Raw genomic sequence first — 12,953 nt, 5'->3', positions numbered from 1 at the left:
TCTTATAGCCACATGGAGAGATTAGGGCTTGGCAAAAATACCGAAATACCGCACTTATCGTACTAAAAAATACCGAAAATACTAGTTTTTCGGTATACCACAATTTTTGGTACGGTATTTGGTATGGTAACGGTATCAATTTTCCTATACCGCGGTATACCGTGATATACCAAATATTTGGTATATAACGTAGAATCGATATACCGCGGTTTACTGAATCCTCGGTGTATACCAAAAATTAGGTACATGTTGAAATATTATATATATTACATTAGATTTAATATACTTATATAATATAAAATAGAATTAAAAACAAAAAATCTTTGAAAATCCTACTTTTAAATATTTTGTGTATAAAAGAGATTTTTTTTTGCATAACAGTACTACGGTATACCGTATCGTACTTCGGTATACCGTAAAAGTATGGTATACCGCAATAACGGTAAGGTAACTGTATCAAAAATTAACGATACCAAAACTTCGGTATTATATTTTGTCAAACCACAGTTTTCGGTAAGGCATGCGTTATGACGTTCTCGGTACGATATACCGTAGCAATCCATCCGTAGGAGAGATTAATATGATATATAATGTTCTTTTATAAAGAATTCAAATATATGTGGTTTCGTCTTTTGTGTAGGTTGTTACATCTTACAGCCACATGGATAGATTAATATGATGTATCTAAGTTAAATGAGTCTCAATTTAAATAGATTAAAAAGCTAAGTTAAGTGAGTCTCAATTTAAATAGATTAAAAACGCTTAAAGCTTGTAAATAGTTACGCAGAGGTATGTATGATACGCTCGGATTTTGAACTATTTTAAGGCCATTATTTGGTCTGTTTAGAGTGTCAAAGTTGCATTACATGTCCATTATTTGGATATTTTATCTATTTTAGTATTTTGACGTGTTTTTGTGAGAAATGTGCAAATTAGAGGGTCTGTTTGGTATACAAAATTGGAATTGAATTGGGATTAGAATTCTATAGAATTGAATTGAAAGAAATTGAACTATAATTCAATTCCAATCCCATGTTCGGTAAAATAGAATGGTTTAAACCAATACTAACTTTACTCATCATTCTAATTGCGGATCTCATAATCTACTAACACTACTTCCATCACATTTTCCTTCTCTCTCTTATTTTACCAATTGTGTTTTAAAATTCATGTCATTTATAATGTTATCTTTTTTTTTTGGAATGAGGTAGTAATTCATATGAAATTGAATTTGAAGAAATTGAGCGCACACACTGAAAACACACACTACAGGCCACCCTCACACACTAAAAACACACCCCCCCCCCCCCCCCCCACTAACACAATTCACACACATACATAACACACGCATCACTCACTCTCACACACATGCACATTTGCAGATAACACTTACTACACCTGCCTTACTGTGAATACGATTTCATTAATAGAGAATGTATCTCAATTTGCTGTGTGCGTATTGATTCCATTAATTTTCTTGGCTGATGCATTCTATTAAAAGAGATACATTCTATTGGCTGATATGTTGATTCCTTAGCAAGGGTTATTCCATTACTCTGTTTTCATAGGGTTATTCCACTAAGAAATCAATTTCTTAGCAGGATTCTCACACACTATACACATTTGCTGAAAAAACACACACACATTTGCTGAAAACGTACACATACACACAACAGAGAATGTATCTCAATTTATAGTCGTTTTTCCTTTACTTTGTTTGTGTATGCATGAAACGAGAATGTTATTTTGGTTACTGTGAGTAGCTCCATGTAGTACAAAACAAATTTATAGCATTAGTGTGTACGTGCGTGTGCACTGCGTGAGAGCAGTTTTTGTAAGCGGTGTGCAATGTGTGTACTGTGTGTGTTATGTGTAATGTGTATGTGGGCAGCGAGTGTGTGGTGTACGTATTCAGTGTTTGTGCTATGTGTGTATAGTGTGTGTGCAACATGTGTGCGTAGTGTAGAATGTGTATATTTTACTCACTAGATTTACGAGCAAGGAAAGCAAGATATTCGAATAAGAAATCATTAAAAGTTGAAAACATGAGAAGAAACAAGACCATACCGAGTCATTAGTTGTTTGGTCTTTATTTTCAATAAGCATGATAGGTTTGATGCATGTCGAGCAAAACCCTTTATTTCTTCTGACACACAAGAAATCTTCATTCTTGATACATGATTTGGAATTCAAGGCTCCTTCCAATTCTGCGGACTCAATTCGATGATACCGAACAGAGCCTTATTTTAGTTGCTATTTCTTTCAGGGTGGCACATATGTAGTGTATATCGAAAGGCTTCTTACTTTACGTGCTACACTTGCACCTGTTCGTTGTGCAAATCATTTATCAAGAATGAAGATTTCTTGTGTGTCAGAATAAACAAATGTTTTGCTTAACATGCATCATACCTATCATGCTTATAGAAAATAAAGACCAAGCAACGAATGACTCGGTATGGTCTTGCTTCTTCTCATGTTTTCAAGTTTTAATGATTTCTTATTCGAATATCTTGCTTTCCTTGCGCACAAATCTAGTGAGTAAAATATACACATTCCACACATAGCACACATGTTGCACACACACTATACACTAAATATACACATTCCATACGCTACACAAAATACACACATTATACGTAAACTACACACACTATACACATATTAAACACAATATATACACAATAGACACATTATGTCTCTGATATGTCGCATGTACCATTCAATGAATATGAGGTGTTATATTCGACTCCAATGGATGAGGACAATACCATTTCTTTAATACTTAAATAATTTTTCTAAGCAAATTATCATAATAACTCATTTCACACTGACTTCATTCATTACTCGAGCATTTATATTATAACGGAGGTTTATACGTATCCTCACCTCTAGAGATATAGTAATCAATTTAAACAAATACGTTTCATAGAAAATAACCAGGAAACAAATTAGTGTTATTCGAATAAGGCAACACTCACAAAATAAACTTCAATACAACTCGACCGACAGGCCATCCTTAACAAAATCACACCCGGCAACAAATAACCATAATCATTAAAAAAAATTAACATATTTATTTTTATATTCATGATCCTTAGATTCCCAGCAAATCAAAACATTGTCAACAACCGAAGCTTCAATCCGATCTCGCAACCAAAGTGAGCAAGAAATCTCTATAGTTTCCGTTGGCCACATCTTCAATCTTCTTGCCAAGATCAACGCCGAATTGACGATTAAATTCTTCTCTAATCTGCTTCATATCCTCATCAGCTCGGCTCACGATCACTCTGCTCACCGCTTCTTTGGTTAGCTCATCCACATTGTACCTCAACGACGCCTCCAAAATCTACACCATCAATATTTTTGGTTAAATTTCATTGATAAAATTGATTTCATTCATTCACCTTTGCGAAGTAGGTTTCTGGTGCGCATAAGCACTGGACCGTTTCTTTCAGAATCAGGTGGGAATCATCACAATCCTGATCCAAGTAATTGCCAGTGATCTCCTTGTAATGCTTGTACACAGCCTTGAGGTGGACCTTGTTCCTAGTTGATAAAATCCTGATAACGTCGTCGTTTTCCAAGGGGCTGCTGCTACCACCTGCCTTGATCGCTTCTGAAATCGCCTTGGCCTCAATTTTTGCGATTTCGTCGTTCACTTTTGGGCCTTCATATCGATAAGAGCTCAGAAGCGCAACCAGAAGCTGCACATGAAAGGAAAAAAGAGATGAGATTGTTTGTTGCTGGAAAATTGAATTGAAAGGGGGAAAAAGAGTAATACTACTACCTTTTTGTGAGGAGTGTGGAGGTGGAAGGCGACATCCTCCTCAACAGAGTGATTGAAGAGAGAGTGATAGGCCTTTCGAGCTCCGAGCAAGTCGTCGGAGGATCTGGTGCACGCGATTTCCACCAACACATGGTATTGAGGCCCTTTGTACAACGCCTCTTTCAATAATCGACTATCTCTCTCCCATGGATGCATCGTGCATAGCACTATCGCATCCTGTATTCATTCAATTCCTTTCAATTCACTCGCAATTCTCAATTTAGATCTAACATTAAAACCGCAGAATCACAGATCTTCATCCATATATAAGTATATACATACCTTGAGACGTAGGAACTCGTGACGAAGCTGCAGGATATGGCGATCGTCCCACCGCTCGAATTGGCGCTCATCCTCTCTAAAAAAGTCGCGGCTTCCCTTTCTGAAACTCTGCCTCTGCTCAGGGTGCCATTTCCCCAGCGTCGATATCAATGCCTTCTCGTCCACTCCAAGCCCTAATCCCTCACCATTTCACACGATTATGATTGTAAATTAAAGTTCAGAGAGACTACTATTTCATGAGATTGCAGAATTGAAGTACCTGTGAAAGCTCTGGTGAGAGATCGGAGCTCGTCGGAAGCTGCCATTGTTCTCTGTAAATTTGTTCTTTTTTTGAGGGAATTTCGATTTGAAGGTAGATGGTGATGGCGCTCTCGCATTTAATTTATACTATGACGATGACTTAGGATGTTTGAAATTTGAAAAGACAAAAGTACCCCTGCGAAATGTTACTATGTCCCTCAAGTCCTTAGTGTGTAATGTTTGGAATTAATTTATGGAGTCTTATTAATCGCATCGTCTGTGTTGGTTACATCTCAATTTATTACGTTAATTAATTTTACTACAGTTACTACTTACTATTTTCTCCACTTCATTTAATTTTTAAAAAATATTTTCTGGTAGCCTTAGTATATCACTTAAGAAAATTTTCTGTTTCTAGACTCTAGTTCTATCCTTTTATGAGAATTCACTAATATAATTTTTAAATGGTTTAGTAGTTTCAGTACAAGAGAAAAAAATCACAATAAAGATAATTAAGGTTGTATATGATAATAAGAGGTAATGGCTTTGTGATTTTTCAAACATCTCAAAAAATAAATAAGACAAGTTTAAGTGAGTAAAATTAAAATAAGATTGCAATTTGCAATTGAAACGTATAGATGGCAAGACATTTATGAAAATAGATTGTTAATAGTATAACATTTGATATAATACGTCTATATGAAAGGTAGAACACATATATACTCACATGAAATAAATCCACCGACATTTAGTACTAGCATAATATATATGTCATGTGACATAGTGATGAAAAAAAGTTCGTATTTACAATATTTTTATTTCATTTCTACTAAATGATGAAAATTCAAATATGTATTGGGTAGGTAGGTGGCATGATTGCTTCACCTATCATATCCAAAAATGAGGAACTCGTGCCCATTCTACAGTCTATGAGCCATGTGCATGGTTGTCAATTTTTTGTCGCATTCATAATTCAATGTCTCTAAATAAATGATTCCATACTACTGTAAATCTATTAGTACTAATTGAATGTTAAATGTTGCACTTTAGTATTTTTAGATTGAAATATTCACTTTATACATTTACATCAAGAAATGGGCAATTGTTATTAAAAAAACAAAACTAATTATTTGCAACATTTCGACATCACATAAAATATGTAAGTCAATCTTATCTTAGAATTATTTCGTCAATTTACAATTTTCTTCTCTATTTCACCATTACCATCAACATCACCATCATCTTCTGTATAATTTGATTGAGTCTGAAATCCAATTGGCTATTACAAGCTTCAAACGACAATATGAGCTGTGAAAACTTTACTATTATTAAAAATAAAAAATAAGGTGTCGTGTCTTTAGATGTTATGGAATAACTCATTGGATATCGAACAAAACTTGGTATATTTGTAAGAAGTTTTGATATAATCGTCAATAATTTGGGATATATATGTGCATGTTTTAAAATACTCCCAAGGAATATTATTCTTTCCTTGGGCGGCACGAGATTTTATGTAACTTTATTTTGTGTGTTAAGTGGAGAGAATAAAGTAAGAGAGAGAATAAAGTAGAGATAAATATGTTTTCATTTTTGTTAATGAGAAATCTTGGTTGGGATAAATTAAAAAGAAAAGTGGATCATCTTCAATGAAACAGAGGGAGTAGTTCGTTGCATTCTGTAATTGTACACATCCCATAAAAACTAAAAAGTAGTAATACAATAATTTTTATCATCTTGCAATTGTTCATGACTATTTTGGAGAGATGTACACTATACAACATGGATGCCCGTATTATAGCAAAATGGGTGTCAATTATTTTGTCCAACTGTTTTTATGTATACCATGATGTTAAATAAAATTATAGTATCATGCATTGTACACTTAAATCGTGTCAAAATATTCACCCACCAATAATATTTTACGATTAAAGAATAATCCCAAAGTTTACTAACTATAGTTGATAGTATGTGATATTCATTACCCACTCATTTGTTTGTTCAAAAAGGTAAGGAAAAAAAGAAGTGGCAGTACTCCATGAAGATCATTATCATCTATTATTGCAGCTCATTAGTGAGACGTTACAACCACAATTCATAAAGTGAGATAGTCCAGCCATGTTGATGCTGAAACGTACGAGAATGACTGAACTGATAGATAAAGAACTCAAACTTATTAAGAACTTCGAAGTATAAACTCAATGTAAAATTAATAATCAAAGTCTGCTTTTTAAGTTCAACAATGATGCCTATATATAGACAAAGGGAAATCCTAAACTTATGGAAAATAAAACTAGAAGGAAAATAACTAAAAGGAAAATAAGCAAAAAAAGAAAACCTAATTTGTAGAAGGAAAAACAGTTACTCCTAATATTTTTCCATCGACTAATTCTATTAACTAGGAAATAAATAAAACCTAAAATATAATTTTCTTAGCCTCCAAGTCTTATCTCTTATAACTGCATCATACTCCCCTTCTTGAAAAAGACTCGTCCTCGAGTCTACTTTGTCTCCATCATCTTCTTGAGGTTCCTCGGGATGTGAAAACAATCATTCCATGGCAAGCTCCACACTATTTGAACCAATATGTCTCAGAGCCTCTTCTGCTTGAGACCTTGTGAACCCCATCTCTACTATGGTTGAAATACTTGTTTCAGTTGGGGTTGGACCATTACTACCCACATCAGCACCAACACTTTTGACTTCCACTCCAGAGAATACATGCTTAAAAATGTTGAACACATAATTACATTCATGGAACTGAGGGTACGTCCAAACAGGAAGCACATCCTCCAACACCATGGACTGAACAACTTTGACAAATGGTTCTGAATTTTCCATTGTCCGATGCAAATCGTTAGAGAGAACTTTGGTGCACTTATTACCTTTCAACAAATCCACATCTGCGGAAAAATCAAAAACTCCAACGTCGGTGACCTCTCTTTTCCGCATAGCCACAATTTCCTCCAACTCCTCATCGTCATCGACGGCAACGCCCTCGTCGTCAGCAGTATCGTCAAATTTCACGAAAGGAGGTGGGAATTTGCTCACCAATCCAGGGAGCTCATAGAATTTATCCTCGTCATATATGGGCTTATCATACACCGGTATCGATAATATATTGTTGTTACTATTCTTCGGTGGTTCGGAGAGCTCATAGAATATATCCTCGTCGTATACAGGTGTATCATACACTGGCATCGAAAATATATTGTTATTACTATTCTTCGACGGTTCATCCGCATCAGATAATGTGAAGACGTCGCTGAATAATGGATCGTCCATCGAACGACGCTCCGGTGCAATAGACCTCATCGGGTTGGGTTTCCCCCGACGCTTCTCCAATCGCACCAATCGTCGCTGTAGGTCTCGAACCTGTTGTCGCAGATCACCGTTCTCGATATTGCGCTGGGCTCTCGAACCTGTTGTCTCATATCATCGTTCTCGGTGTCGCGCAGATCGATATTGTTATTACTATTATTATTTTTATTATTATTTTAAAAATATATATTAATTTAATTTTTAATTTCTTGTAAATTAGGTTTAAATAGTATAAAACGAATTTTAATCTTGTAAATTAGATTGAAAAATAAGGTTTAATATGTAATATCATGTTTTAATAGTTTAATATCGGGTTCGGGTCGTTATCGTGTTGTGTCAACCTATATTATATCGTGTCGATAACGGGTTCGTGTCGGGTGCGGATCGTGTTTGGATTTGAAGGTAGTAGGTCGGGTTCGTGTTCGGATTTACAGTTTCCTTAATAGGTCGGGTTTGGGTTAGGCCTTATGGGGTTGGGTCGTTATCAGGTTGACCCGATAACGGCCCAATCCGCACGATTTGCCAGCAATGTGTTTTTCTATTATCAGCATTTAATAATGATGATGTTCGATTTAAGTGATTTGATTTTCATAAGCTTGTTTGAAGTGGGTTGTCAAATCTTCCATACTTGTTCTACAAATCTACCCTCATGCATCTCTTATTTTTAATTTGTTATTGTTGATCTCTTTATGTGTGACTTTTGGTTTAACATATTTCAAATCTGGTTTTTTAATTAAAAAAATCTAATAAAGTCTAATAACTGAGTATATTAAGGGCTTGTTTAGTTCTATGGGTTGGATTTGTTTGATTTGTAAGATAATTCCATAGATAAAAAAGTGAAAGGACGAAAATGCCCTTATACCTACAGTAATATTTTAAAATATTGTGACAGATATATCCATGCTAAAATAATAAATTAAATATGATAATAAACATTTCTATCTTGTGATATATGGCTGAACACTATGTCTCACAAAAAATATAATACTTGTTTGCATTATTTTCAATCATATCAGTTGAATTTAATCAATTAACTAACAAATCAAATAAATTGAAATGGATAATGTCTTCCCAAATAAAAAAGGCATAGTCTTTGAAAGAACTAATGTTAGTGGGATGCATATGCGAGCTTACGATTAATTAATTATATTATAGAATTAATTTTGAAGTGGAAATGGACTCTGTAAAAGTACTTAGACAGAAGAAGTAGTAGTAGTAGTATATAACTGATTAGCCACCCTTCGATGAAATTTTAATAATAAAAGATCTGATACACCTAATAAAAAAAAAAAGCTTACAAACGTGATTACGTTGATACGTGTCATATATTTTATTCTTACAAAGACACGAAGCTTAGTAAAAAGAAGTAGAGACGAATTTTCCACAACAGAGTGGCAACTTTGACATTTATTAGTAGATCACAATAATCTAAATCATTGGTAATGTCTTTTCATGTCCATTTCTTTATAACTTTGTAGGTACCACGTCATTCAATCAAGGTAGACCTATATATTGATCCTTCGTGATGGACATAATCAATAAGATAAAACTCTTTATATGCCATTATAAAGATAGAATTTAATTACTTACATATTAACAAAAGGATATGTAACAACAAAATGTTTTATCAATAGTTAAAAGGTGGCTCGGAAAAGAAAAAAAAGTTACAATTATTAAGAGATAAAGTTTGATGGTATTAAAACATGTGAATTGGAATAAGAGGGAGTGATAAAACACATGGAATAAGTAAGAGTGGTGTAGAGGATATATGATGTGCTTGATATGTCCCCATTGGTTAATAAAGTCCAACAACTATGCATTTGTTTCATCTGTCTTAGGCCAATACAATAATTTTAAGTGACATATTTGATCCAACCAATTTTATTTGTTTTTTACTTGGTCATATATAATTTTCAGACAGAGTAGTAGCAGTTCATCTTCGACATAGTATAAAATTGTTTAGCCCAAAAAGTAAAGTAAAATAAAATAAAAGTCTATCAATGAATTATTAAGTCAGATTACAAAATATTCATAAATAATAGTCCACCCTCCACCTGGACCTGGGCGGAAATAAAATGAGAATGAGGGGCAAAAACGTCTATTAGGAAAGATAAATTGCAACATGCACCCTTCATCTTCAACAGTCTGTTCTGTAGAGAAGAAACTGAAACTAAAACTACTAAACCTCATCAAAGCAAGAAAAAAAATCAAATAAGGGGAGAAAATGTCGACGATCAGAATTCCTCAAGTGGCTCCGTCTCCAGATAAAGACTGCGAAGCAATCAACAGTGCTTGCAAGAGTAGGCCATTTCTCCTATTATATAACCAATTAACGTTTCAATAAGGCTCTCGATTTCTGGTGAAAATGTATATGATATTGTAGGTGATTGTTGTTTGGTTTTAGGGCTTGGAACGGATGAGAAGGCTTTAATTCGGATTCTCGGTTGCAGAAATGCAGCTCAGAGAAGACTCATCCGAGATACGTATCACCAGATTTACAATTCCTCCCTCATCGATTGCCTCAACGACGAGCTCTCTGGTGATTTCAGGGTCCCGTACCTTCGCATCTTCATCGAATTTCATTTCCTTGTTTCATTCAATCATTTTTCCAATTGTCAATTGATGATGCTCCTACTCCATTTTTCGTTGATTTACATGTGATTTTTTTCCGATTTGTGTGTTTGCTTCTGATTCTCTGTTTCTCTGCGAAAATGTAGAAAGCGGTGATTCTGTGGACATACGAGCCCTGGGAAAGAGACGCAAGGCTTGCGAATGAGGCGTTGAAGTCGAGAAGGAAAAACTAACAGAGCTGCAAGTTGTAGCAGAGATAGCATGCGCTACATCGCCTCATCATCTTGTTGCTGTTAGACAAGCCTATTGCTCTCTCTTCCACACTTCTCTTGAAGAAGACATCATATCCAATGTCTCTCTTCCCCTCCAAAAGGTACATCTCTCTACCTTCACACTTCTCTTGCTTAAAAACTCATCACTAACACACAAACATTCAACAGATCCTGGTCAGTTTGGTGAGTTCCTACAGATACGATAAAGAAGCGGTGGACTCGTCCGTGGCCAAGATGGAGGCAGCTAAACTGCGCGAAGCCATTCAAGCGAAGAAACTAGACGACGACGAGCTCTTGAGGATACTGTCTACAAGGAACACATTTCAGCTCAGAAAGACTTTCCAGCTTTACAAGGATGACTATGGAACATCCATTGAGAAGGTTGCTTTTCCTATCTCAAATTACATTTTGCCTTTCAATTGATCACTGATATAAATACTCCAACTTGGTAGGACATTATGGCTTGTGGAAAGGGCATTGTGGAGTCAGTCATGAAAGTGGTCATTTGGTGCCTAGACACTCCTGAGAAACACTTTGCTGAGGTAATTCGCTTCGTTGAAATTGTTCCTTGCTGGAACTGGAAGTAACCCCTTTTTTTCACTGGTAATGGCAGGTTATAAGAGCTTCTATTGTAGGACTGGGGACTGACGAAGATTCGCTGACTAGAGCCATTGTAGCTCGGGCTGAGATCGATATGATGAGGGTGCGGGCTGAGTATTTCAACGCCAATAAATCTAGTCTAGACAATGCTGTCATCGGAGACACGTCTGGGGACTACAAGGACTTCCTCATGACTTTGCTTGGAGCAAAGATCTGATTTCTTGTTTTTTCTTTGGTTTAATGAGTTTTGATTCATTGGTGTGTTATTTGACCTATTACTTTCTGGGACATAATTTGTTAGTTTGATTGTGAAATGGATATAAACAGAGTGTAATGTACTAATAAGATCAGACTCTGTCGTTTGAAACCTCATCTTGCATATTTATCAGAAATCTAAGGCCTGATAGATAGACACGGAAAGTTTTGCAAGATCAAGAGAGAGAATTTATACAAGCAGCAATCATCGTTCTGTATGTCATCTGCCAAACTCATGCAGCAGAAAAACAATGTGTAGTGAAGTGGGAAGTAGAAAGTTTTACGTGGTGGCATTTATTAGTGGCTGCATCGACCTCGATTCCCCATCTTCAAGATCCAGTAGCCGCAAACAGGGAGGGCTGTATGCCTCGAGGGCATTTTGTATGTTGGGTTCCATCAAGTCCGTTTTTTCATCAAAATCGTCCCTGTCCCTTGCATCCTGCAAATGAAAACTCTCTTCTAAACTTCCCATATTAAGATAGAAATGATGACAAAAAACGGATGTAATAAATGTTGCAAAAATGCGTTCTACCTTGACTGAGAACTGGTAGAATGTGGGTAGGAAGCGGGCCTTGCAGTATTCGTTGAAGAGCAGAGTGAGGACCAAGAGAGGTACTGTGCAAATAGAAGCTGCAGGCTTTGATTTGAGTCCAAATAGACCGATCATCGTTATCTGCATGATCACGATTGCAACCAGGGTGTAGTGATGAATGTAGGGCCAATACTGGCCACATGTTTCGTAAGTAGTTATATACACATCTTGAATCTGCAGGATGCAACAAAGAGCTGTTTCATTGCCATAGTAATCTTCTCACATCAATTTTTGCTAGAAAATATCTATGAATACGAAAATTATAGGTGCCAGCAAAGCGTGACAGTGTATGCTATATATAGTTTGTAGTTGAGGAAAGGAAACCGCCCTGGTTTATGAACACGACGTAGCCCAGACAAAATAGCCAACCAGAACGGAAGGAGCAATGGTGACACAACTGCATACACCATGCCGATCAACATGCAGAGTGAAACAAAGGGAATTGTACGGTAATAAGGCAGGGAAGTAAGATATGTCGCGTCTTCTTCCCACGATCCCATATGTGGAGACCTCATTACTTCCCATATGAGCAACCCGGGCTGTAGAATCTCCAGCGAAAATCCTGACAGCCCATTGGTCAAGATGTACGTCATGAAAAAATCTGCCTGAAACAAAGGATGAGGAGAGAATCAAGAACAAGGTATTAACATCGAGCATTGTATATGTGTCTGCATATCTTGAACTAACGATTGCAAAAGAAACTCTGAGGTATCACTGAAAACCATACTACTACTATAAAATCTCTAACAAAAGCTCTTTGTGTGTATATAACCTTTCCAAACTACTCAATGATTGAATAACCAAAACAATAAAATAGATGGATATAAGTTTTCACATAAAAATGATCACGAGTAGAAAGTACTGGTCTTCTTACTTGAGCAGTGGCAGCACTTGCAAGACGACCAGGAAAATCCCTAGGATTGTTGAAATATTCACCAATCTGATCTATAATGATCCCGATAACAGACTTAAGAAGAAAACATTTCCAACGAGAAAA

General features: G+C 35.8%; 2 protein-coding genes and 1 pseudogene across 2 annotated transcripts; 1 reads left to right on the top strand and 2 right to left on the bottom strand.

Annotated features, from left to right (window-relative positions):
- Positions 1-2,933: 2,933 nt before the first annotated feature.
- On the bottom strand, positions 2,934-4,513 carry LOC121791883 (annexin D4-like). Its single transcript, XM_042189698.1, has 5 exons — positions 4,368-4,513; positions 4,109-4,281; positions 3,788-4,003; positions 3,405-3,704; positions 2,934-3,346 (listed from the first exon to the last, which is right to left on the bottom strand). The coding sequence occupies exons 1-5, from the start codon at positions 4,483-4,485 to the stop codon at positions 3,137-3,139; spliced, it is 1,017 nt and encodes a 338-aa protein (XP_042045632.1). The 5' UTR covers positions 4,486-4,513; the 3' UTR covers positions 2,934-3,136.
- Positions 4,514-9,797: 5,284 nt separating this feature from the next.
- Positions 9,798-11,387, top strand: LOC121791884 (annotated as a pseudogene).
- A 51-nt stretch (positions 11,388-11,438) lies between these two features.
- Positions 11,439-12,127, bottom strand: LOC121791885 (CSC1-like protein At3g54510). The gene is made up of 2 exons (XM_042189699.1): positions 11,897-12,127; positions 11,439-11,803 (listed from the first exon to the last, which is right to left on the bottom strand). The coding sequence occupies exons 1-2, from the start codon at positions 12,041-12,043 to the stop codon at positions 11,645-11,647; spliced, it is 306 nt and encodes a 101-aa protein (XP_042045633.1). The 5' UTR covers positions 12,044-12,127; the 3' UTR covers positions 11,439-11,644.
- Positions 12,128-12,953: the final 826 nt, after the last annotated feature.

This window comes from Salvia splendens, unplaced genomic scaffold (assembly GCF_004379255.2).
Source record: "Salvia splendens isolate huo1 unplaced genomic scaffold, SspV2 ctg953, whole genome shotgun sequence".
NCBI lineage: Eukaryota > Viridiplantae > Streptophyta > Magnoliopsida > Lamiales > Lamiaceae > Salvia > Salvia splendens.
This window is presented reverse-complemented; position numbering and strand designations above follow the sequence as displayed.

Excerpts from the sequence above, each read along its gene's own strand:
- LOC121791883 (XM_042189698.1), bottom strand. The coding sequence starts at position 4,485 with ATGCGAGAGCGCCATCACCATCTACCTTCAAATCGAAATTCCCTCAAA. Across the intron at positions 4,282-4,367 it reads TCTCACCAGAGCTTTCACAG|GGCTTGGAGTGGACGAGAAG; the intron begins GTACTTCAATTC and ends GTGAGGGATTAG. Across the intron at positions 3,347-3,404 it reads CAGAAACCTACTTCGCAAAG|ATTTTGGAGGCGTCGTTGAG; the intron begins GTGAATGAATGA and ends TTGATGGTGTAG.
- LOC121791885 (XM_042189699.1), bottom strand. The coding sequence starts at position 12,043 with ATGCAGATAACGATGATCGGTCTATTTGGACTCAAATCAAAGCCTGCA. Across the intron at positions 11,804-11,896 it reads TCTACCAGTTCTCAGTCAAG|GATGCAAGGGACAGGGACGA; the intron begins GTAGAACGCATT and ends TTTCATTTGCAG.